This window comes from Agelaius phoeniceus, chromosome 1, assembly GCF_051311805.1.
Source record: "Agelaius phoeniceus isolate bAgePho1 chromosome 1, bAgePho1.hap1, whole genome shotgun sequence".
Lineage (NCBI taxonomy): Eukaryota > Metazoa > Chordata > Aves > Passeriformes > Icteridae > Agelaius > Agelaius phoeniceus.
In genome coordinates, this window is record NC_135265.1 from 69,755,879 (window position 1) to 69,782,157 (window position 26,279).

Consider the following 26,279-nt stretch of genomic DNA (forward strand, 5'->3'; position numbering starts at 1 on the left):
GCAGGCTCGGCTGCCGGGGGCTCCACCGAGGTTTCCCAGGGCACGGCGGGGGCGCTGATCCGCCCTGCCGGCTGACAGCCTGGCAGTCTCCCTCTTCCTCCCTCAGCTGGCCGGGACGGAGGCTTAAGGAAAAAAAATAAAAACCGAAAAAAACGTTCTGGGGTCACTGCGAGGAGAAAAAAAAATATTCCTCGTTATGTCTGCGGTGTCTACGAAAACGTCCCGAGAAGGGAGAGGAGGATCCCGCCCCGCGGGGACCGCGGGGTTCGGCGAAGGGGGTGGGCGCTGCCTGTGGGGCCGGGGCGTCCCCCCGCCTTTAGACGGGAGGGGCTCTGCCTTCCTGCGGAGCCGAGAAGAAGGGGCCGAGCCACCCTGCTCCCCGCCCCGGAGGGGGTGAGGGCCGTCCCGCTCGGCGCCGTGGGCTCGGCGGGGCAGGGTGCCCGGGCCGCCGTCTATGAGGCACTAGCGATCCTCCCTCCAGCGCCGGGAGGCGACACAGCCCCGGCGGGCAGGGCCAGGCCGGGGGGGCCGTGCGGCGGGTGGCACCCCCCTTCTCTCTTCCTCCTCCTCCTCTTCTTCCTCCTCCTCCTCCTCCTCCTCTTAACTTGGCCACGGCGGCGCGGGGCGGTGCGCTTCGCCCTGCGCCGGCGGCGGGGGATGTGCGGGCGGCGGCGGGATGGCTTCGGCCGTGTTTGAGGGCACCTCGCTGGTGAACATGTACGTGCGGGGCTGCTGGGTGAACGGCATCCGGCGGCTCATCATCAGCCGGCGGGGCGACGAGGAGGAGTTCTACGAGATCCGCACCGAGTGGTCGGACCGCAACATCCTCTACCTGCACCGCAGCTACTCCGACCTCGGCCGCCTCTTCAAGCGGCTCCTCGACTCCTTCCCCGAGGACCGGCCAGAGCTGTCCCGCTCCCCCTTGCTCCAAGGTTTGAGCGGCTTCCGCGGCCCTGGCGCTCTGTGCTCGGCGGGCGGGCGGGTTTCGGCCGCCGCTTCCCCAGGGTGGCGGTGGCCGGGGAGGACGGGCGGGCGAGCTGTCCCTCTCGGCGGAAGGAAGGGGCTGAGGAGCTGAAGCCGCTGAGAACCGGACGGGGCGGGGGGGGCAGAAAAACTGCGGGGGCGTTTTGCGGTCGGAAACTCCTCCCGGGATGTTGATTTGTGTTTCTCCTTTTTTTTTTTTTTTTTTTTTTTGTCTGTACTTTTGGAGCCGAGGGCTCCACGCAGGACGGTGACCCCAGTATCGCTACTGCTGTCTCCAGCTGCGCGGCTCCGGGCTGGGCTGGGCTGGGGGGACAGAGGGATCTCCGTTGGCGCTGCCCCTCTCCGGTGCCTCCGGGCTCCCCGAGGAAGGGCTGGGGGTGGTTGGCAAGAAAAAGGGTGTAGCTAGAAAATCTCCGCATGTTGCTATGTTGTTTGCCACAAGGAGAGGGCAAAAAAAAAGGGCTGCGGCGCTTGCCAGGGGACGGAGCAACTCTGGGAGCTGGCATAATTCCTCGCATAACTTCTGTGAAACGGGAATTGCAACAGCGCTTAGTAGAGACGTCTGTTCTCTTCCAGTTTCTGAAGTGGATTAACCAAACTCGAGGGATGTTGTCCATGCTCAGGCATTGCTGAAGCAGGATGCACCCTAGATGTCTTGCGGGTTTGGGTTCAGTGTGTTTAATTGTTGGGATATTTTTTAGATAGAATTACGTGTTCTACTCTGACGTATTTCAAGTGTGTAGAGTGGTGAGGAGCATCCAGTCATCTGAAAATGGGTGTACGCCTAGCCCTTCCAGTCTCCCCACTTGTTTGAGTTACGACGTAAATGATTTGATTGACAGGAACGGGCAAAAGCCGATATTCTCTGTGCCTGATTTTCTCTGTGAGAGGGTGGGAAAGTTTTCCCAAGCTCCCACCTTGCTAGTGGGACCCCCTTGCAGAGGGTCTGCGTTTTGCTGTTCTCTGAACTGGGTGTCCACCGCTCGCAGAGGTGTAAACCCTCTGGACTTCATTCCTGGCCCGTCCCTGTGTGACAGCGAGCTCTGTTCCCTGCCAGTGGCGATCTCTCCCGGGCTGCCCCCCCAAGGATGTTTTCTGACAGGTGTTTATAGTGACACAGGTCTTTTTCCATGCTCCTGCCAGATCCCTAACCTCTAGTGGTGGGCTTGGTTTGGGTTTTTTTATGTGCCTCGCATTAAAACGTTTGTACCTTTCCCTGTCCATCTTCCTGGTGTGGCGGGAGCCGCAGCCCTCTCCCCGCCGGTGTCCCCTGGCTCTGTGCTTTCCCGGCCCCGCTGCCGGGAGGTGGCGGCCCGGCCCCGCCGGCCCCGGGCGCTCCGCAGCACTGGCGGGCCCCGAGTGCCCTCTGCAGACGGCGGGGATGGGCGCAAGGCAGCCGGGGCGGCCGCACCCCCACAGCCCCCGCTCGCTCCGGGCTGCGAGGGGCAGATGCTCGCAGGGCTGGGTGCCGGAGGGGGGCTGTCTACTCCCGCTTGGGTGCAGGCTGGGAATGGGGCTGTTCCTGCGGAAGCCAGACCCCACCTCTTAGCCCGGGTGCGATTTTTGCTAGTGCTGAGAGGCAGTGAATTCTCAGTAACATGGCCTTCAAGTGTATGTGGCACCTGGGCCACGGCTTTTGAGGATACTGGGTAGGTTTGGAGCGAGCCTGCCTGTGGCCTGCAGGGCACAGCACCTAGTGGAGTCACTGTGACTAAAAATTGACGTCCCAGGGTGTCGGTAGTCCTTCTTGTTGGGTTTATGAGGCTCTGAAGAGTAGCTTGGCAGCTGGACTGGGGTGTGTGCTGTGTCTGGCTGTAAATGGACTCGGTCCTTGGCCTGCTGCCCCTCCCAGTGCTCCTTTCCCATTGGTTACTCACAGGAGCTGCTGCTTATCCTAAAGCCCTTCTCATTCCTCAGTGCCTCTCTCAAGCGAGCATGGTTCCTCTCCTGTCTCAAGGCCTGCCTGAGCTTTTGCAAAGTATTCAACTCGTTTCACTTCTCTCCAAAACATTATTTGTGCGGTTTGAGCCAGATGGGATTATGGTCCCTTGCACTGGCTTTACTTGACAGTCCCAGGTAGATACACCATTCATGCATGAACAGCTGGGAAAGATTAACCATCCTCAGCCTGCGTTGCTCAAGCTCTGCCTAAAACCTGGAGCCTTGGCTTACCTTTATCTCAGGAACAGGCACGCTGTCTTCAGTAGAATGGGGAATGAGCAAAGCATCAGTTCAGGATTTGAAAAATCGAAACCTAATATAAGTAGATTATGGTCTGTTTAGCTTGTTGAAAGGGTGGGGGTTAACTTTGCAACAGAGGCAGAATAAAAATCAGGAGTAGTTTCTAAGCAATTACAGTGTGCGTCACAATTTCAGCAATTCTCTGTTTAAAATTATGCCGCTCCTGCTCTAAAGAAAATTACTTTGCAGAGTATGCTTCTCTGCCTAAAGAACACTTCATCAAACCAACATTTTAAATTGGCTGGTCACAGCCTCTGATAACTTGACAAAGTTGAAACATAAAAATCTCATTTAACTAAGTGACAGTGATGCAAAGCTTTGCATGTAAAAAGAGATTGCATGAGGCATGTCCAGTCTTTACAAAATTCACGGGGTAAGCATGGTTTCTTAAGCCATGTTCAAAAGCAGATGTCTTGCTGTCTACAGTGAAGCTCAATGTACTTAACCCAACAAAAACACCTGACAAAAGCCCATTCTTGTGTGTGTTAGCATTTAGTCATATACATTTGCGTGTATTTTTATATATATATATACAAATGTATTTGCATATGTATGTGAGTTTATATGTGTATGTGAGTGTTTATCTTGGGCTTCCTGAAAGAAGGTGAATATCAGCTGTGCCTTTTATCTGGAGGAAGTGATAAAGTGTTGCAAGCCAAATTTGCATTGCATTGAAGGACTCCGAAGTCCCTACAGATTTGCCTAAGGAGCATTAAGAGGACTAGCATTATCCTACAGCTCAGTCAAGCTGCAGTGTGTTACGTTTAAGGGATATGACTGAGAGGGGAAGCTTGAGCTATTTGATGTTATTAACTTTTTAAACGAAGGTTGTGGTTATTTTAAAAACGTCAGCAATTTTAGAAAGAGTTGGTTGTTACCTTTATTGCTGGCTTCAGCAGACAGTTCATGCTGTGCAGGAGTGTGCTCCTTTTCTTGCTCAGCATGAGGAAACCATTCTCTCCATTCCTTTCTTGACCCCTCATCCTCCCGGACAAGCTTCCACAATACTCTCCCCTTCCTTATTTGCTGGAGCTGCTGAGTGCTTTGAGATTGCAGAGGAGAGGATGGGAGGTGTAGCTGTCTGCAGTGACTGTTCATCTTACCTTTTCTTAGATATGAGAGATGGGGAAGTCCCAGAGGAGAGTAGGGCATTCCCACACTTTTGTCTTTGGTATCTAGTAGGAATGCATGGCAGAGTGTGCTCTCTGGAATGTACACTGATGCTAAAGGCCAAGGATGTTCAGCAGCACAAGGCATCTTACTGTGAAGCTGGTAAACAAGGTTAGATATGTGCATACGTGCAGGGTGACTAAGTATGATTCACTGTGATGTTGCCAGTAACTTGCTAGTATTTTATTTGTCTTTGAAATCTGCCTGTCCCTTGCTCTAGGTAATGTACAAAAGAGGATCACAGGAGAACATGGGTTCATTCACTCCTGCAATGAACACAGCCTAATGTTACTAAACTGTCTGTTTCTCCATGCAAAGTCTACTTTTGAATTTAATCAGTTTTCTTGAGAAAGGCAGAGCTAGGGACTTAGAAGCTGACTTAAAATTGATGGAAATAGAAATAGTTGCTGCAGACCAAACAGACACCAAAACTGAGGTATACATCTGGAAAAGGACTCTTCCTTCCCCACCCGCCTCCTTTCCTATTTTCTCTAAATACCATTTGTGAGGAGGTCTCATCTAAGGTTTATCCTTGAACTTGAGCCAGTTGCAATACAGTCAGCAGTCATACACCTCCCTCACCTCTGACTTCAGCGCAGGCAAAATCAACCCCTTAAGGAAGCCAAAAGAGCACATTAGCAGCCTTTCAAAACTGGGATTTGTTTTGCCTTTGGAGTGCCAGGGTGGTTTCTGGCAATCCTCCTCTGCACTTGTTTGTTGCTTTGTTACCAGGACAGAGGCTCAGATGCTCCTCCAATGTAACTGTTCATATTGTACATACCTGAAGTGCCTGGTCCTGCTTTGATACTCTGAGCTGCCAAATCAGAAGCCCTCTGACAGATTTATTTTATTACTAGATGGGCCTCTCTTCCCAAAGTTCTCATTTTCCTCCTTTCCATGCCTCCTCTGACTCATTCTGCTTTGTCGTGGTTTTTTTCCCCTTGCTCTTCTTTCTGTTATTTCCTCTCTGTTCCTTTTCTTTTCCTCCAGGTTTCCCTCACCGGTGTGCCACCCTCCATGGTTATTTATGGCTCTGCAGAACTTCTCTGTTCCCTTCCACCTTGCAGGTGCTCAACCTCTGTCCATCCATAGAAGTTTTCTAGTAGTGGTGGAGATTTCCTGTAGAAACCTTGCACCTCTATTTTGCTTCCTAGCATAGAAGCAGTCACTTTACCTGCAGCAGACCTGAGCAGTCCCTCAGAGAGACTAGGCTGAGCTCTAGCTCCAAGCCCTGTGCCTGCCTCTGGGGTGACATCCTCCTGCAGGAAGCAGGTGATCAGCTGTTTTCCATGTCCCAGTGCCTGTGCAGGGAAGCTCCTGTAGGGCTGCCATTGGAGGGATGTGCACAGAGGGCAGTTCCCAATGAGCCAGCCCAGGAACATTGTTTGCCTGCAAATGCTGTGCTCATAACTTAGTTTTCTATATGCTGCATTTTTGTTGTTGTTGTTGTTGTTTACAAGACCATCTGGGAATGTGATTTATGAGAAGAGGGAGCTCTACAGAAGCAGCATAGTGGTTTCCACAGACAGCAGCTGTTTCTCGGTGCTGTGACAATACAGATAAATACACTGCATCTATTGTGCTCTTTTCATTGTTGACATTGTCAACAGTTCATTAGTGGAGCTTGCTCAGAGCTTCTGTCTGGCAGACAAAAGATGCAGCTCTTGGTTATCAGGCTCTAGCAGAACTGTATAACCAAAATTAAGTTTATGGCTTCTGGGTTTGTTTTTTTATCAGCTGAATTTCATGGTTCATTTGTAATAATGGAGATAAATGGAGCTGACTGTGTTATTATAAAGCTAGACACAAGTTGCCTTTTTGTGGTGAACCAAGGCAATATGTCAGGGAAGGTTTTGGTGGAAGGGAATGGAAATGAGGTGAGTTTTTCATGACAGCTCTCACCTGATAAGAAACAAGCACTAAAAATGGTTGTATGAGCTTGCATTTTTCATCAGATTTTGACTGCTTTGTTCACTCCTATCTCATGCTTCTTTGACATCTTTTTATTTCTTGTGGCTCATCAGGCATCAAGACAGGGAATTCTGTGGGGAAAGCCTGTCTGCTGTGTTCTGCCACCAAAACGTGCTTTCTCCATTCCAGAGATCCTGAGAGATCCCATAACTAATAATACCATGTGTGGAGAACCCATCATCTTGAGGGTCTGGGTTTCTCTGCTTTTGACCTGCCTCCTTTCTTTGCATGGGTGTTTGAGAGTGCCAGTGTCATCAGGTCATGGTCACTTTTGCTTTGGGGGATTGCAGTCAGACAGTTGTTTGGACAGGACTTCTCCCCATCCTGCATCTCCTTCATATGAACTGCAAAAGAAGAAAGGTGTGGGCAGGCTTTTGAAAGCTCTCTCTCTTTCTGCATCAAACAGATTTATCTTAATATCTTCAATATGTTTGCTACTACCTTGTGGAACTTCTGAAAATATGGAGTGACTCACATGAATTTTGTGTACTGATACCTCTTTAAAAATTTTGGTCCTTGTCATCAAGCTTAAGAAGGGCAGCACAATGTGATAAATGTCAAAAGTCCACCTCCCTACACCCACCCTTCTTTTCAGCTCTGCTGTGTCCTTTTAGTTGCTCCCTCAGTAATGCCACCAAGAGAGATCTTGTCAGCAATATTGCATTGATAACAAATCCTTTTTAAAGGCTGTAGTGACTCCTGTCACATGAGATGGATGAACTCCCCCACAAGGGGAAGGGGTAAATGTGTCTGCCCCAAAAGAGAAGGGTTGAAGAATTAGGAGAGAGGCATCAAAGAGGAGTTGCTAGAGCCGCCAGACTTAAGTTAGACCAGTGCTGTAGCTAGCTCTAGGATCCTGTCCCTGGTGATGAGAACCAGATGCTCCAGAAGACAGCATAAATAAAAGGCAGAGAACAAAAAAATGACAGTCCTGGTCTCTAGTAATTGAAGATCTGACATCCCTGATTGCCTGTAATTATCTGCCCTTCTCTGGATCTTATCAAGTCTTTGGACTTAAGGGATCCCTGTGGTGCTATTTCTGCAGTTATTGAAGAAAAGTTGTGTGAAACAAGCTTTCCCATCTGCTGGATTGTTTTTTTTTTTTCATTTCCTGCCTTTACATACCCCTGAGTATTCCTTTGCCCTTCTAGCAATCTTTTATCCTTCTTTCCTTCACCAGAGAGGAGGCAGCCGTTAATGGGAGCTGGTTTGACCTTTTCAGAATCCAGCCTGAGGTGGCTAATGCCATAGTTCCCAGGTGGCAAGGTTGAGGGAACAGTGTTTGGGGTGAGGAGGGATCCTACCTGGCAGCTGCTAGGAGGAGCGAGGTATGGTGGCCATGAAGCAGGGGAAAATGACAGCTGAAATGGTATTGAGAAGACCCAATTAAGCAGATGGAGGAGTTAGGAAGCAGTGCAAAGGAGCAAAAGAGCAGAAGAAATGGGCCTGAGTTGTCTGTCATCTTTCAGCCCTGATCCATGTGCCAGCTGAGTAGCTTCAGTTTCTGCATGTTTCTGTGGAATATCTGTCTGTGGGTCTATTCAGAAGTTGTCTAGATGTGGTCCCTAACAGCCTGATCTGAGTTTGGACCTGGCCCTTCTTTGGATGAATCAAATTAGACTCTTTAATTTAATATTATTCTCTAATGACTAGGACCTTCCTTCTATTGCTCCATCTACATCCTGGATTGTGTGTGTGCACAAGGCTTAGAACATATCTGAGGGAAAGGAGGAATGAGGGGAAAAGGATAAAAAAGTTTTAGCACTGCAGTGGTAATGAATGCTGTAACTGGGGAAAAGGGCCACATCTCCCTTTGAAGTCTGGTCAGGAGAGACAGCAAAGTAGCAGTCTCCCATGCAAGGCAGCTTATATGTTTTCCCTAAAGATTTGAAATCCCTAACTGCTGCTTGGAGTCTTGTGCAAAGAGAGAAGAATGGACTCATGATTTAAATCTATAAGCCTCAAATCTTTCTTGCAGTGTAGATTAGCAGAACACAGTAGGGTTTCTCTCTGGATTTATTTGTTACTCATTTTTTCCCTTTGATACCTACTCTGCAGTCTCCCTATAGTGAATGGAAAGACAATTAAATGAGAGGGTTTCAATGCAACTTTAATCTTCATGAAACACACAGCATTTAGGACTATTGGCATTCTATCTTGCATGTATCTTCAGAAAGTACACCTTGGCTTCTTGTTCAGCTTCCTGTATGTATAGAACTGATTTTGAGAAAATAGGGTATCTTTTGGACATTCTTTACTCCTGTCCTGACCAAAAACATGATGTGCAGTCCTTCAGACTGGAGAGATGGGGTTTGCCCGCAGTTTGGTATTACGTATACATAGTGACTTGTACATCTCCAGAGAAACAGACTTCTGTGTGTTGTTGTCATTGACATGACATTACAGATACATACTTGACTTGGGCATGAACTTACTCTTCCTTGGAGGGCACTAGAGGATTTTTGAGACAATGCTCATTGTGTATGCTGACTGTCAGGACTGCTCTGTGATTTCATAATGAGCCATGAAGCACATGCTGCAATTCCTGTCCTGCTTCCTGTGGTAGAAACATGGGGTGCATTATCTGTGGTTTTCAGAATGTCATTAGTTGCAGATTTGGTGGCTCACAGCAGTAATAGGACAGCCCTACCAAGGCTTGTGTGTTTACATCAGGAGTTGGCTCCCTGTTCATTCTCCCCTGCTGCTGAGCTCGTTTCCTGCCTGTGTGCAGCTCTGGGCCCCTCTCCCACACTGTGAGCCAGCGTGCCAGGTACACAGCTGCTGGTCTGCTCTCCCAGCCTCCTGCAGCTGCCCCAGCACCAGGGAGCCAGGGCAGGAAGAAAGCTGCAGGCTTCTGGTGCTGCTTGTGCCATACTTTTCCAGACACATGTTGCTCTGTGCAGAGTTGTTACTTACGCTTAGTCTGAAACAGAAAGCAAATCCTTTTCAGTTTTAAGGACTCTGCCCGGGGCTCTTTGTCTGGAAAGGGGTTGAGAAAATGTCAAAAGGATTGAATGAGGTCACTGATTACATAATAAAAATAAAGCAGTCTCCCAGGCACAGGTGAGTGCCACACTGGTTTAGGCAGTATCATCCCTCTTGTCACCCAGCCTGTTGGCTCCCCTCTGTGCAGGATGAAGGAATCTTACAAGTTTGTGGTACTTGGCAGCAGGGTTTGTGGCAAAAAATGGAGCCAGGAGGACCCCAGTTTATGTCAAACCCTATAAACATAGGTGTTTATAGCATTTAAATCACTTGAAATAGCAGCTAATTGTCCAAGTACAGGATAGGTAACAAGACAGAGAGCAAAGTTTTCCTGGGAGGAGTTCGTGCATGTTTTCCATTAGCAGTCCAGACAAGGGACAGAGCTGAGAAAAAGGCATGAGAACAGCCTTTCACCATGACCTCACTAACAAATTTCCCAGCTCTGAGTTCAGCTCTGTTGCATGACTGAGCAAGTGAAGAAAGCACAACTGGTTCCAAGATACTGGCTGCTTTACACTAGTATCTTATTTTTATTTTATATCAAACCAAGTAAGGTTTCTTGGGTAGTAAAAGCCCCAGATGGAAATACAGGCTAGACATGTGTTTATGGCCCATGGGCAGAGACAACAGCCTCAGGACATGTTGTTGCTGCTGTATGGATGCTATATATGTGGCCAGGGGGTCCTTCACACTTCAGATGCATCCACATTTTGGTGCATTTGTGTCAGGGTTAATGAATGGTGGGGGTGCTGGGCTCTGTCTGCAGTGTCAGCTGGCATGTCTGTTTGTTCAGGCATTTCCAGTGTCTGGAGATCCTACATCAGTCTCTGGCATTTTTTTTTCCTCTTTCTTTCTGCCTTGACAAATCTTCCAAACAGCAGAAAGAACACAGGCAAAGGAGAAACCCCCACAAAGTGAAGGATAGGCCTGGAAACTTGGGTGAGGTTCTGTGACCCTTCTTTACACAAATTCTGGCTCCTGCTCAAACTTAATATAGTGCCTGGGTGAGAAAGGAGCTTGGATGGGGCATCCTTGCCTGCAGTCTCTTGCTTCTTCTGTGGAGTCTGGGGTTTCCTGAGGTGAAGCCTTTGACAGGAGTGGTTTGAAGTATTCCCTGCTGCTCACCTAATTGTGCTAGCAAAGCAGAAGCAGCTCTGTGTTGTGGTGTGGGAGAGGAAATGGGGTGCAGGGGAGGGTGGGAGCACCTTAAGCCAGTGTTGACACCAGAGACTTTACCTTGTGAAACCCCAGTGTTCCTCGTGCACTTTGGTGCTGTGGATGATGACAGCAGCCAGTTAGAGAGTGCTGAAAGAGATGGAAAGGAAGGACCAGGACCTCCACTCCTCCTGGTTCCTTGGGCAGGCAGGGCCTCTCTCTGGTCAGCGTGGCTGTGTGGTTGGGAGCACTCTGAGGTTGTGGGATCATGGTCTATGACTAACTGAAAACCACAAGAGCATCTGTTAACTTTTAAAAACAGAGACTTGTAGATTTAAGATAAATGGGGGCCTTACAAACTTCATGACAATTGCAGAAGAAATTAGAGGCTTAAATATATGTATATAAGGCCAGTCAAGTGGTTTCTGTTTGTTTGGGTTGCAGATGTATGAAAATAAAGGCTTTAGCCTGGCCAAACTGAACTCCCTGTATGGGGAATTCATTTAAGGTCAGCAGCCTTACGTCCCAAAGCTGCACATCTGCAATCACTGAGCACATATATAGGAAGCTGTCCAGGCAGATGTATCACCCTCCTTCCTACGCTGTCTGCTTTTTGGTTTTGATATTACTGAAAGCTTCAGTAAGAAACACTTTTATGGTGTCAGATGTTACAAGTTTTCTGTGCCAGTTTCCAGGTTGGAGTGTGGATTTGCATGGCTGGTGTCTTTCCAAGAGGTGGAAGGAGATAATATACCAGGGCTGGAAATTCCTTGTGAATGCAAGAAGCTGTAAAACCTCCCACGGGGCGATCTGTGACAGTGCAACAGGCTGACAGCCTTGTCTGACTTCTTGGTGAAGCGTAAAAAGACCATGTGGAGCTGCAGATGCTTTCCCTGATTACTAATGAGAGAAGTCCTGACCACTTGGCTGCTTTTCCTCATGGGATGAATGTTCAGGGTTGTTGCTGAGGTGGTTTGGGTTTTTTTTTTTTCTTTTTCTCCCCCTCCCAGTCTGAATATCTTCATTTGTTTGAATTTATCCCTCTTCCTGGTAAAATACTAGTTCCAACAGTGCATGCTTATCTGGGTCCGAGATCCAGGGCAGATTGGAGAGGGAGCAGCTGAAAGCTGAATCCCTGGTGGATTGGCAGTGAGGTGGGAGCCACAGCTGGGCAGTCTCTGCTCTCACTATATCAGTGTTTATGCAGAATGGATCAAGACCAGCAGGAGAAGTGGAGCAGCACCCCACGGCAGCTGGCACCAGGGTGGCTGGCTCTGTTTTCTCTGTGTTTTTGATGTGGACTGCAGCATGGCCAGCAGTGTGTTGCTGTGGGATGGGTGTCTGAGCTGTGGGGCCATTGGCAGCTTCTTCTTTCTTTTAGGGAAAATGACAGCCCTTTCATTGAAAAATCTGAACTCAATCCAAATGTGGGATGGGAACTATTTGTGGAGGGGCCAAGCAAATCCACCCAGCCTGCACCCCATAGTTAGGATGATGAAGGGTGCTGGAATGCAATTCAGGTCTGTAATGTCAAGCACAGCCTAGCTACTATGCAGTCTGTGGACCCATGCAGATGAGTTTATTCACATTTACAGCCTTTCAGAGAATTTCTAAGCAAAGCTACCTAACTGTAGTGTACACCAGCCAAAGCAAGACACACAGCACCTCCCTTATATGCCTGCTGGTGTGCATTGCTCTGCTGTCAGGAGAGGGGGCGAGTTGTACCTGGGTGAGGGGATAGCCATGCTGAAAAAACAGGCAAAATGAAGGACTCTTGAGCAACAGAAAGGCTTATACAAACAGGGGACTTTTGTGGGACAACTGTCAAGTAAACCTGGTTGCTTTGGAGACAATCTCTGTTTTATTTAGAGCTGTAACTGGAGGAGAGCTGACAGCTTCCAAGTCACACTTTTGTTTGGAAAGTTTTGTGGGATTGTATCTCGTTGGGAGCAAACAACAAGGACTGGTGCAGACTGAAACTGTTTGTGGATGCTGTTCCCACACTCTGCATGTTTGATGGCTCTATGTCTTTTGAATAGGAAGATGCAGATAAACTTACTTTAACACAATGTAGTATATTGAAGTGCTTTCTCACAGACTGCTTTGCAGATTTTTAATTTTGATGGTTCTAATTGATTGTGTCTTTTCCTGTTCCAGCTTTTTGTTTGGTTTTTTTGTTTGTTTGTTTATTGTGGCTTCTTATATTTAATAATTTCTCTTAGGTATTTCATTTTCATGGGTGTATCCTGCTCCTTGGAAAAGATGCACAAATGTAGAAGTTAAATGATGATTTGATTAGAAAAAGTAGGTTGCAAATATCAGCAATAAAAGGCTCACTATAGGGATGTGAGATTTTGGGATTTACTTCTCATATGCCCCATACATGCATCCAGCCTGTGCTGTATTTCCTTCAGTCTGCTGGAGGAGGGGAAAGTTAGAGATGTCCTGCAGGTTATACATACAAAATATGGTATCAGTGTTTGAGATCACCATACCAAGCAGTTCCATTTTGCATTGAAATGCATCATTCAGGACATTGGCAGTGAAATTTTGGTCTTAATCCCTTCTGCAGCACTGTGATAATTCAGTGACTGAATAGATGAAAAAAAAATCCCAACAGTTATCTTGCACTTGAAAAACATGATACTGACAAATTTTCCTTGGACCACTCACTGGGGCTTACAGTCAGAGAAATACAAAACTGCTCTCAAAGCCTTTTGTTTAGCTTGTATTTATTTTTTTCCCTCTTATCTGTAGGAAGTGTTTTTTGGTTTTCTTGGGTTTTCTTTTGCTTTTTATTTTCAGAAAAAAAAAAGGGATGAATAATGGTTCTTGGAAGCAGAAAGTGGGCTGTTTAACTATCACTGCTGGGAATGCTGTGTGGTGAAACTGTGGGTGAGGGAGTAGGTGGTTCTACTTCTGCTTGTCTTGCAATTCCTACATTTGGTCATAAACAGCTGAGTTTGTGTCAGGCTTGCAACTCTGCTTGTAAACTACACCCACCTCAGTTTGGGGTGCATGCTTTATCATCAGTTGGTTTAAAAGACATTTCTGGAAGGCATATTTGAGGTTGTTCCACATCTTCCTTAGGGGCTGCTTCTGGCTGCTAAAGTGTGCCTAAGTTAGCTTTTGTTTATGCTTATTATCTGTTTACTTTGTTTCTAGGGCTCATCACAATAAAAGAAGCCCATGATATAGAAGCCAGACTTAATGAAGTGGAAAAGCTTCTGAAGACTATTATAAACATGCCCTGGAAGGTGTGTAAGCCAAGTTCCAATTTAGCCCAGCTTGACTCCTCCTTCATGGTGACATGCAGTCTCATGCAGATTAGAATGTGATGGGCTTTGCCAAACTCTGAAAGAAGCAGCAATTTATTGAGTAACTTGGAGAAATGCTGAGTGCCAGAACTGTGTAATGATGCCTCCAAGCTGTCACTTATTATAAGTCTTCTTGTCATACTATGAAGGGGTGGAAATGGAGAAGAGGGACAAAGCAAACTACTGGTTAAAAATGGATGTCTGTTTTTGTTTCTCTCTTTTTAAGTATTCAAGGTCTGAAGTTGTCCTCACGTTCTTTGAGAGATCTCCTTTGGACCAAGTTCTAAAAAATGACAATGTCCATAAAATTCAGCCAAGCTTTCAAAGTCCAGTTAAAATATCAGGTAAGAATTGTTATCTACCTGCAGTTGACACAAGAATTGAAGAATGAAAATTACTTTATTTGCTGTTCTCATTATTATTTCTCTATCAACAATTCAAAATGTAGTTCTCAATAGTGCTTTGTGATACAGAGCATATAATTTTCCTTGTAATACTGTGCAAGGTGCATTCAGGCAATAAAGTGTCAGGTGAAATGGGAGGCTGACAAATGCAAAGCAGTGAATGTGAGGAAAATGCAGTCCTTACTGCACATCATCACATATGGATGGAAATTTTGAAGCTATTGATACAGTTCTGTGAAAGGGTAAGCTTGGTGCCAAGCAATGGGCAATATCAGCAGTGAGAATATTAGGTACTATTAGGAAAGGAGAAGGAAACAGAGGAGAGGAGCATAGCGCCCTCTTGAATACAATATGCACAATTTTGGTTTCTTCATCTCAGGATATAATAGAATTTAAAATTATACAAATAAACGGCGAGGACTCAAGTTGTTGAACAGCTTGTCTAAGAAAGGGGTTATTTAAAGAAGGACACCTTCACCTGTGAGATGAGATGACAGACTGGTATGTCTGATGGAAGTCCACAAAACTGGGAATAGAAGGAGGTCAATTACCCTGTACTTCTTCTGAAACAAGAGCTATAGGTTATCCAATATCATTGACAGACAACAGGCTTTAAACAAACAAAAGAAAGGTTATAATATTGTTTTGTTTCCATACAAAGCATAGTTAAGGAGTGGAACTCACTGTCATAGGATAGGGTGGAACTGAAAGCAGAAGTGACTTCAAAAGGGAATTAGACAGGAAAGTGGAGGACAAGTGCATTGAAACCTGTCACAGGTGAAGACATAGGAAGTTCTAAACCACAGATTGCTAGTGGGTAAAGTGGAGAGCCTATCCTTGCCTATTCTTTTAGCCTTTCCCGTCTTCATCTGCTACTTTTGCTGTTGCCAAAAGGTCTGTGAGCTTCTGGTGTGCCTGGTTTTGTATTTCTATACTGAAACACTTTGTTTAAACCTAGTGCCAGCTCCTGGTTTTGTGTCACCAGAAGAGCTTATTTACAGTTAATTGAAGTGAAATACTACATAGTCCTCCAAGGTTTATAATATTGCAAAGAGCTGGTATCAATTTTCTTTGGTACTAACAAAACTATCTCAGCTGAGTAATAGCATGTTTTAATTCTAAATTATTGTTGGTAGTGACAAGTCATACCTCATTAACTGGAGGAAGATTCTCCTACCTATGCAGCTATCCAGAAGCATCTTGTGGTAATTAATTTCATCATTCAAGTGATTGCTGCAATTAATGCTAAGAACATAGGTGGAAATTTGATGTTAATTGATATTTGCCTCATCTGGATGTTGCACAATGGAAATGGTTCAGTGTCTGGCAGCGCTGTCAGTAGATGGCAGTAAATGATAATGAGTAAAGCAGTTCATGCAGCAGTGAAATGCTGTAACTCTTAGGTCAAATCAAGGACACTAGGAAAATACTGACATTCCTGTTACTCATAGTGCAGCTCTCTACCTGGCTCTCAGTCTTGGAAAAGCAGGCAAAAATGTTTTGTATTCTCTGAAAAAACAAACTGTTCCCTGAAAGGTGCTGCTCAGAGTGGTAGGTGATGGAGAAGAGAGAAAGGGCTGCCCTCTAAGATGAAAGCTGAATTTGAATTTTTGGTGTAAATCTTATTTAACAATCATACAATGATGGCTAAAGATGAGTCATGTGAAATGTGATTCTGCTGGGGTTCAATGTTTTCACAACCCCCAAATGTATTCTACTAAAATGAGCTGCAGTGAAACACGGAATGAAAGTCAAAGATGAGTCTCAAAGTGAGTATTGGCTTTACCTTAATGCAGGCACATGTAATGTTAAAAAAAAGTTATCTCCTCTCTCATGCCTCATCTCCTGTTCATTGCTTGAACTGTATATATAGATGAAATTTGTTGGTTGTTTTCTGCCAGCCATATTTTGTGCCACAGACTAATTATTTTGTTGTTGTTGTGCTGAAAATGCAAGGCTGTAACACAGGGTCTTGAGGCAGATCAAGAGTTATCCTACTTAAGAGTTATCAAGAGTTATCCTACTTAAGAGTTATCTTACTTAATCAGCACTCCTAAGTCAGTGCTGATTTTTTTTGAAAAGTGGATTTATTCAAAAGAAATCCTTGTGACTTGCCTAGTTTGATTTTCCATAGAGCACAGATGTGGATAAACTTCTCATTCACATCAGATACTGTCCTTTAGTTATCAATTCTCCCCATGGTAGTAAGTCAGTGGAATTAGGTGTAAATTTTAGATATTCTGTATTGGAGGCTTCTAACACAGTTAGAAACAAATAAGCAGTATCAAGGGCAGTGTAAAACATGATATTTCTTTATATATCTTAGAGGTTGAATTAACTTGTAAGGTCACTTTTCATTTCCCTTGTTATGTCTTTTTTATTTTTGCTTAAGCCTGGCATTGTCTGAGAAAAATACAATTATTATTTGGTAGTGGTAGTTGCTTCAGATGCTCTGTGTCATTAATTGGTTAGGTGAATAAAATTACTTGAGCACTGTCAGTTTGCAGATTTAAGAAGCTGTGAAACCAGCTCTTCATTCCTGCTTTCCTGTGCAGATTTTCAATGTCCTATGCACATATCAGTTCATAGCCATGTCAATTACATATGATATACAGTTGTTTTCCAGCTTTTTTTTTTTAATCTTGTTTTCTTTCTTCTCCCAACAGAAATCATGAGATCAAATGGATTCTGTTTAGCCAACACTGAAACAATAGTCATTGACCACAGTATACCTAATGGAAAAGAGAAGCACCTGGATGTAGATTCAGCAGAACATTTGTAAGTGGGGTTTGAGCAGGAGCAATGCTGTCACCTTCACTGTAGCTTTCCCACCCCCCTAGAAAAATGTTACTGTCTGCCTAAGAGCAAGACTGGTACAGCTGTCATCCTGACTGGTTAAAGGTTACTGGGCCTGATTGCTAACACTTCACAGCAATTTCCTGTTAAAGTGGGAAAAAAGGAGAATGAGTGACTCCAGAGTGATCAATCCTCTGTGTATGAAAAAAGAACAGAGGTTGCCATAGGGGTGCTGCAAAGGGAGAACAGAATTATATCTTTGTCTCATGACTGTGATGAGAACTGGTTTGAGCCCAAGCTTGGAAACTCAAACAGCCTAACAAACATCATATTCTGCTACAAAGGATCGTAGGATGTTTGGGAAGCAAAACACTGTCCTCAGAGGGGAACACATCCCTGAAAGGTCAAAAACTGAACAAAGGTGAACAGCTGCACAACTGGGACTTGGTAGCATGTGTATATCTTTAGGGAAAAGGCAAGTTAGACTGGTTTCATTGGGCAGTTCTGCTTCCTAATGCATATAGGTATTCTGGGGTCAGAAACCTGTAACCAGGAGGGCTTCTATGGCCATCAAATAAATCACAAGGAGTTCCATCTCAACATGAGGAAGAACTTTACGTTGAGGATGGCAAAGCACTGAAACAGACTATCCAGGGAGGTCATGGAGTCTCCCTCTCTGGGGGCATTCTAGATGCAAACCCACCTAGACATCTTCCTATGTCATCTGCTCTGGGTGACCCTGCCTTGTCAGAGGGTTGGAGTGAGTGATCTCCAGAGGTCCATTCTAAACCCAACCATTCTGTGATACATGTAGGTCTTAAGCCAGTGACTGTATTCACAGATGGGTATTGATGGAAATATGCTCTTACAGATTTCTGTTATATCAGGTGATTGATATTTCAATGAGCTTCAGGTAGTGAACCATTTTAATATTTTTGCTGAGAAATGTTGACCTACTTTTTCATTAGAGCAGTCAAATGAAGGAAAGAGAATAATGAAAGACTAATGGAGCCTTTATCTTTGAATGCAATGATCTGTCTTGTCATATTTGAAATGCCAGTCTGTAATAAGGTTTAGAGCTTGGCGACATTTTGTCAGAGGCTGGAGAGTATGTCTGACTTGAGTGTAATTTCTTGAAGTCTTTTTATTAATTTATCACTTAGTGTTTGGAACCTTGACCTTGCTAACAGCATTTAAGCTTATAAGATTGTAATAATGAGGCTGAAATGGCACACTAGAGGTAATTCTGTAAGGCCAATACCTGGAAATTAAAATTTTTATAGTTCACAGTGGATCACTCTTTGTACTGAGAATGACAAATTATAGAGGAAAATTACCAAAGAAAGCCTTTTCCTGCCTTACTTTGATTCTTTAAAAAAAAATATTTAAAAAATATTTATAGCTAGTTTTGATTTTAAAAATGTGCTCCAGCCCAAGCAAAACTTACCAGCTTGGTATCAGAAACTACAATCATCTAACTATCATCCCATTGAAGTCAGAGACTGTTAAGGTCAGAAAATACTAATGTGACAAAAAGTGAATGGTAGGCATAGTTTCCCATAAACTGTGGTGGAAGAAATTAATCCAGGGTAACAGCCTCATTTTGTGCAGCCTGACTTAGTTTAACTTTCCAAAGGAAGTGAAGTCAAGAGTCAAGAAGTTAATAAATTTCCAATGTGTGTTTGATACGGTGCCCTAAATTTTCCCATCCTGCAGCTGTATTTTATAGCCAAGACCTAATAGCTAGGAGATAGTGGAACCAGTGTTCCACAGCTGTTTTGTAAAAATTGAACCTTTTACAAAAGCAGAGATTTTCTATACTGTTGGTTTAAATGTATGTTATTAGCCCAGAAAGGAAACTTTAAAATCTTTCAAATCCTATGCTGCTCCCTTTCGGTTTCAGTAAAATTGGATTTATGGTGTGTTCTACCCTGAAATCAGACTTAATTCCTTGTGGACTTGATATCCTCAGATGGGAATTTTTTCCTTTCAGCTGTATTAAACTCTTTATGACTTCTGGGTTTTGGCTGCTGATGGACTTGAATGAGACATTTTGCAGAGCAAACCTGTATTTTTTGGGAAAAACTGCTTGAAGCTTCAGCAGGAAGTGCTCATTCCTTATACTGGTTAGCTCTATAGCCTGCAGAACTGCCTGCCCAGTGATCCATCGACTGAAAAGTCTCATACTTGTTGCAAAAGAAATCACAGCACTTTTCCAAATTTCAGTTGCTTACTCTGTTGTTCTGAAGTAGGTCTTTTCTGCTTCCTTTGTTTTCTTTTTGATTTTAGTTGGCAGTACACCACACTGTTGTAAAATATAGTGAAGCCAGTGTGCTCAGCATCCATGTGGCATAACTAGTCCTTTTGTGTGTGGTTTTGGAGTGGAGTCTGAAGTCCTTTTGAAAGAAAAAGGTGGTAAATAAATGCAATTGAACTCATGGTTTGGTTTTGTTACAGAGGTACCTTTCTCTGCAAAGACTGTTTCCACTTCTGTCTTCTAGGCCAGCAGCAGAGTCTGTGGCATTGGATAAACTGCCTTTTTGGCAAATTCACTCCAGTACCTGAAGGAGGCCTGCAAGAGAGATGTAGAGGGAATTTTCATGGAGGCATGTGATAGGATAAGGGGGGTGGCCTTAAGCTGAAGGAGAGTAGGTTTAGATTAGCTGTTAGGAAGAAAATCTTTAGATGAGAGTTGTGAGATACTGAAACAAGTTCCCGAGGTTGTGGATTCCCCATCCCTGGAGGCATTCAGAATCAGGCAGTTTACTAAGATGGGGTCTTAGTAAACTGACCTAGTGGAAGGTGTCCCTCTGCCAATGGCAGGGGCATTGAAACTAAATGATCTTCAAGGTCCCTTCCAAAACAAACCATTCTGTGATTCTATGATACGTGCATCTTTTAAATACTTCCAGTGGTGGTGACTCAACCACTTCCCTGGGCAGCTTGTTCCAATGCTTGATAACCCTTTCAGTCAAGAAATTTTTCCTGATATCTAATCTAAATTTTCCCCAGTAGAACTTGAGGCCCTTACTTCTTGCCCTGTCACTTGTTGCCTGGAGAAGAGTCCAACCCCACACCTTGCTACCCTCTTTTCAGGCATCTGTAGAGAGTGACAAGGTCTCCCCTGAGCCTCCTCTTCTCCAGGCTAAATACCCCCAGCTCCCTCAGGTACTTCTCATCAGTACTTGTGCTGCAGACCCCTCAGCAGCTCCGTTGTCCTCTGGACATGCTCCAGTCCCTCAATGTTCTTCTTGCTTGAGAGGCCCAGAACTGGACCCTGGATTCAAGGTGCAGCCTCACCAGTGCTGGGTACAGGAGGACAATCCCTGCCCTGCTCCTGCTGGTCACTATTTCTGATACAGGCCAGGGTGCCCTTGGCCTTTTTGGCCACCTGGGCACACACTGGCTCCTGTTCAGCCACTGCTGGCCAGCACCCCCAGGTAGTTTTTTGCCAGGCAGTTTTACAGCCACTCTGTCCCAAATCCATAGCTCTACATGGGGTCACTTGTTGTGATGCAAGTGCAGGACCCATCATTTAGTCTTGTTGGAGCTCATACAAGTGCCTTCAGCTGATCAGTCCAGCCTGTCCAGATCCCTCTGGGAAAGCCTTCCTAGCCTCCAGCACATTGGCACTCCCCCTCAGCTTGGTGTCATCTGCACACTGACAGAGGATGCACCTGACTCCCAGATTCAGACCATTAATAAAGATAGACTGGCCCCAAAACTGAGCCCAGGAAAACACTATTTGTGAAAGGCTACCAAATAGATTAAAATGATAAAGAATTTTGTCTTACACCACAATAATTAGGCTCTTGCAAAAGACAGTGTGTCTGTCAAGGTACTTAGAGGAAAAAAAGATAAGGGCAGCAGTTCAGGCATTTAGGAATCTGAAGGTCCAAAGTAGAGTTGCAGAATTTATTTTAAGAAAAAGGGCTGTTAGAGCACAAAAGCATTTTGACTGTTGTGTTACACAGCTTTTGACTGTGGTAAACAGTCCTTGTTTATTGAGTTTGGTTTTCTGTGAGCACTCCAATGCAGTGCTTTGCAGACTGCTGTGCACACACTTCATTTTTGATGGCAATAAAAGCTTTCTGCTTAACCACAGCATCTGATGTCCACTGCTTTGCTCGTCACATTCAGCTTGTAGTAACCTATCAGTGAGGCTGGAGAACCACAAAATCTGTGGGACCTTTCAGATGTAATAATGTAGCTTTATGCTGATAAGAGAAACAGAGCCGAATCTGAATAGCCTTCTTGACTCCTCTTCCGCTTTCTTCACTCTATCTGCCCCGCTGGTATTTCATAATCTGTTGTTTCTGGATCACTTGCAGTCCATAAGACAGCACAACGTGATCTGTGGAGTATTTTCAAGATACCAAGTCAACTCCCTTGTGCACTCGTTCCCACACACGCAGGCAAGTAAACAGCCTGGAGGGACTAGAGGAATGAGGGTAATAAACATTGAAAGTTCAGTCTCATTGCTGTTTCATTTAAAGTGAAGAGCAAAGCCACAGCACTGCAGGAGAAAATCTGTGAGTTTCTGCTCAAAAAAATGTTCTCTATTTTGGCTCTCATAGTTGAAAAAAAAAGAGATGAGAAGGACCAGGAAGGAGTATGGAAAAGACAGAACTTGTGGCCATATGTTGAAGAATGTATAGACCAGGCTATTCTATAACCCATGATAGTTCTAAATAAAATTTTGGGAAGAGATGGGAGTGGGAGACTTATCTGTTTGTTTGCCCTGCCACCCTTCTTCAGGTCCTCTGAAATACTCAGCTCTTAAGTCACCCTCTAGGGTGAGGTTAGAGGGATGTCCACAGTTGTTTCACTTATCTAAAGAGTCTAATTAGTTCATGTATAGATGAGATGCAGTTTTAAGTATTAATTATTTTTAGGCTCATCTGTTTATCTGTCATTCAGAGAGCTTCAGTAGGCCAGCTGAGCTGATAAAGGTGTTAGAGACACATGCTAAAAGTGAGAGCTAGGTTAGAATTTCTTTTTCCATCTTGTACAATTTTTCAGTTTCTACTTCCATTTATTTCTCACTCTGTCATAATGAATGAAATTTCTTTCAAAATATTAAAGAGAGTGTTTGAGAAAAAGAAACTTTACAGTTCTTCAAACCCCTTTTAGAACTGAGGTGAAATTTAGTCCTTGGCCTGCAGTGACTGCCTTTAACTGTTAGGCTATCTAGGAAGAAGATAATGTTTCTTACTGCAGAAATTCAAGCCTTCTTGAAATGGGAATGTGTAACTGTGAGAAGTGTAGGTTTTAACAGCTCGATGCCTTCTGGTTGAGAGTTGGTATGAGACAGTAAGTAATCCTTGCAAAAGTGCAGGTTATGAAACAGGTGTTGGGAAGTGGGGAGGAAAATACCAAAACAAGTGAAACTAAATTTGGGAATCTCTTTATATTTGTAGATTCTTTGATTGTCAAAATCTAAACCTTGTACCATAGGAAGTACAGCTAGACTCTCGAAGAAGGACACCCTAGGCATTTTTTCCTACCTATGTTAGACACTTGGCCTATTAAAAAGCCAAACCCAGAGAAGGTGCCTGTGAAGTGAAAGACTGAGTCCAAATTCAGATGTGAAACAAAAGCAGTTTCTTTTTCACTTTTATGTGACAATTGAGGCATCATGTGTTGTTGACACATGCTGTGGGAACAAAATAGAAAGATGTGGACTTCAACTGCGTGATTCACTCTTACAAGACTCACTTGCTGCTTCCTTCCTTCCTCACTAGTAGCTTTGAAAGTCAGGGGTGACAAGATTAATTGCTTGCATTCACCATGGTTCTCACTGGCCCATGGTTTAGTCATAAACACATGAGTACAGGAGATGAAGGAGGTGTGGATGAAATCAGCTCCAAGTGCTTCTCCCACTCCCTTAGTACTTTTTCCCCAATTCCTTTGATTTTCTAAATGACTTAATGCCTTTTGGTGGTTTTTTTTTTATCTCTCCTTAGGTTTGAAAGTGTTAGTGACTTTACCTCAGAGCTGGAAGACAGTGATGATCCAACAGCTTATGTCACCAATTTGACATACTACCACCTGGTCCCATTTGAGACTGACATTCTGGACTGAGGCTGCTCAGGGGTGCAGCTAGCCAGCATCCAGCCAACCTCTTCATCCATAGGTTCTGCTATCTCTGGCATTGCATCTCTGTGAATGAGGCTGTGCAGACAACACCAACAGCAGGGAAGCTGCAGCAAGAGCGCCACAAAGCTGGTTTTGTAGGTGTGGTCCTCTGTTGTGTGTTACGGAGACATCTTGTGAGGAGGTATCTGCTTTGCTGCTGACAACAAACTCACTTTCTGAGAAAGCAAGGCAGCAGAGGCTTCCTGGGGATCAAGGAAATCTCTGCTATGTCTGTGGGAATTGCCACCCTCACACAGCTGTCAGAAACTTGTGCTGAAGCAGGCACAAATCACCCATGCTCCTTGTGGTGCAAGTTGAGTTCCCCTTTTAGGATACCACCAGAAACTTCCTTGGATGGCGTGACCACACTTTTTATGCTTTGTAAGCAAGAAGACAAGCAAACCAGCTGAACTTTGTTAGTTCCCTCTGCAGTTGCTTAATGGAGGTCTCGTGGGTCGCTTTTTGCTCAGCTACCGGATGATTGGTGCCTTACACGAGATGTCAGAAATACCATTGAGTGCCTCCAGGACACAGAACACACGAGCTGACAGCTTTACTTCTTTTAATCATGGGCTTTTGTATAATCACTGGAAGGGCAACTGCTCTTTCCTGGAATAGTAAAGCAGACAGCAACTAGCAATGCAATGAGCTGTGCATGATGTTTGGGTACCCGGATGATTTCAGAAGTCTGGAAAGCCAATGGGAAAGCTGAGCTGCTCTACTAAGAAGGGTCAAGGCTATGGCAGGCACTTTGATAATATTTTTTCTTTTCATGTGGACCAGCATATGTGAATGGTGCTTACAGATGTTTACATCAGAGAGATAATTCCCTATGCATATTTCTTCCCAGAGGATGGGAAGGAAGACACTGAGATTTATGTTGTGTTTGGACTGAAAAAGAATGATAAGCTGCAGTGTTCCTACAGTGGTAGGAAAAACAGTCTCTCCACTTCCACCCTGTCTCAAGGAGTTTGTCCAGCTTTCTGAGATCAGCCTGGAGGGGCAATGTGCAGGCCTCCTTGTTGTGTAATGACGTGGATTTCAGCAGAGATAGGACAGTGGCAGCAGGAGTGGGATTGGACCCTGCAGCCTCTTGACTGTTGAGCAGTGCAATGTTAATGTCTCCTTGGAGTCTGTCCCTTGCAGAGCACCCCGAATTCCCAGCTCTCACTGTGAGTGCTCAACACTCACCAGCATGACCTTTCATTGAGCTTTTTGCCATCTGTTTGCAAATATTATTTTGAAGGGACTGAAATGGAAAGAAATGCATTTTTGGACATGTTTCTTGGACAAGAGGCTTGCTTGGTCCTGAAGAAGCTGATACAATTCCCTTCCGCAGACTTTTCATTTCTATCTATAGAATATCAGTCAAGCAGAATTTGTTAATGTAAATACTAAATTATTGAGAATCCTAATTCTTTTACACAGTATGTTTTTAAAATATATTTTAATGAAATAAAATAAAATATAACTCACCTTCAGTACACTTCTGCAGCTTCAAACTGTGCCTTTTTTTTTTTTTTTTGGTCTTGTTTTGAGTACACTTTCCCAGATATGTTGCATCCTCTTTCTTTTCCACATAGTTTCTGAAACATGCTGAGTAATAGCAATTTCTGTGCTCCACATGTTATTTATACTGTAGACATGGTGTGTATCCACATGGAACCTCTGCCTACCTGTTGAACTTAGGTCTAGGTCTATGTGGTTTAATGCCACCCAGCTTAGTGGAAGATTTCAGTATTTTCACTATCATCAGTGAAATCAAATTTGGACATGATTGTTTTTGAAGATGAAGTAGATTCTTATAAGGTAAATTTCTATAGTGGAAAGGAATATGTCATTACTCACTCAAAAACTTTCTGAGCAGCCTCTTCAATTAGAATTGGGAAGATTTTTTTTTATTTTGTTTGTTTTACTCTCATTTGTGGAGGGATAGAATGTCAGAAAATAAGGATAGTGCAGAAGGTAGTCTCACACCTGAGGAGTTGCAGCTGTACTAATCACCAAAGATTAGGAACAGGCCTGCCCTTAATAGGCCACAGCTGTGTCCAATGAGAAGATGAGTGCTACAAAAGAGTGGGTTAGGGGGGTGAGGAGGGAGTTTGGGTTTGTTGGCTGTGCTGTGAAGCAGAAGGAGTTAGTGCTGCAGGGAGCTGCCCATGAGCAATCACCAAGAAGGTATGAGAGCTTTGCAATAAGATGACAACACTCATTAGTTTTAGTTATTCTGCTAGTGTTTTTAGTTAACTGTGATGAAGTAGAAATAGCATCTGGTAGACATGTGTATTGGACTGGATACTGGAATATTTTATTTCAATTCCTGACCTTGCTGTCAGCCTACCACATTGCTTTGGGTAATTCTAGTTCATCTGCCTTTCACTGAGTTATCCTTGACTGATATTTTGGAAAGCAGTGTCAATGGCTTTTGATGCAATGTTGTCCCCTAATTCATAATTCATTTGAATTTTCCGATGAATTATTGACCACATGGTAACTACTTATCTTGTAAAGCACTTTAAATTGCATGAATTAAAAAATAAATAGATAAGTATTGTTAGTTTTTAAATGTAAAAAATTAACATCATCATTCATTAGTTAACCTATTGATGATTCCAAAGGAAGTGATTGGCACAAGGATTTTGTCCACAAACCCCTCTCCATTCCATGCCAAGACACTTCCTACGTAAGGCTTGTCCTTGAAAAGCTGGTCTGTGTTTTCTCTGCAACTTTGGCTTCTGCCCTTGGCACACATCATGGGGATCATGTGTACCAGTGCTTGCTATGAGCTTCCTGAGCAGAGCTGGAGTGTGCTGGTATCTAGGGAAGAGCAGGAGGTATGTGTCTCTTGGCAGGAGCAGTAATGACAAAATCATTTGGTTTTTATTTCTCGAGTCATTAAATATGCTGACATTATAGTGTTGCCAAATCATAGGAGAGCTAGGGAAGACAAAGTGTATCACACTATGCTATGTTTTGTCCACCAGTCTCTTTTTATTGGTTGCATCAACTACTATTTAAAAACTCAGTCTTGGATTCCATGTCCATTCTTCATATTTCATAGCAGCAATAATCTGTAGCTTAGTATCAAACTCTAAAATAAAAATGGGGGAAAAAAGAA

General features: G+C 44.3%; 1 protein-coding gene across 1 annotated transcript; it reads left to right on the top strand.

Annotated features, from left to right (window-relative positions):
• The first annotated feature begins 309 nt into the window (after window positions 1-309).
• PXDC1 (PX domain containing 1) lies at window positions 310-26,279 on the top strand. The gene is made up of 5 exons (XM_054633301.2): window positions 310-932; window positions 13,672-13,763; window positions 14,050-14,167; window positions 16,894-17,005; window positions 22,990-26,279. Exons 1-5 carry the CDS (start codon window positions 677-679, stop codon window positions 23,105-23,107), a joined length of 696 nt encoding a protein of 231 aa, XP_054489276.1. The 5' UTR covers window positions 310-676; the 3' UTR covers window positions 23,108-26,279.

What these genes read in the sequence shown, in the direction of transcription:
- PXDC1 (XM_054633301.2), top strand. Translation starts at nt 677, where the DNA reads ATGGCTTCGGCCGTGTTTGAGGGCACCTCGCTGGTGAACATGTACGTG. An exon ending in CCGCTCCCCCTTGCTCCAAG is followed by an intron (nt 933 to 13,671) that starts GTTTGAGCGGCT and finishes CTTTGTTTCTAG; the next exon opens with GGCTCATCACAATAAAAGAA. An exon ending in AAGTCCAGTTAAAATATCAG is followed by an intron (nt 14,168 to 16,893) that starts GTAAGAATTGTT and finishes TTCTCCCAACAG; the next exon opens with AAATCATGAGATCAAATGGA.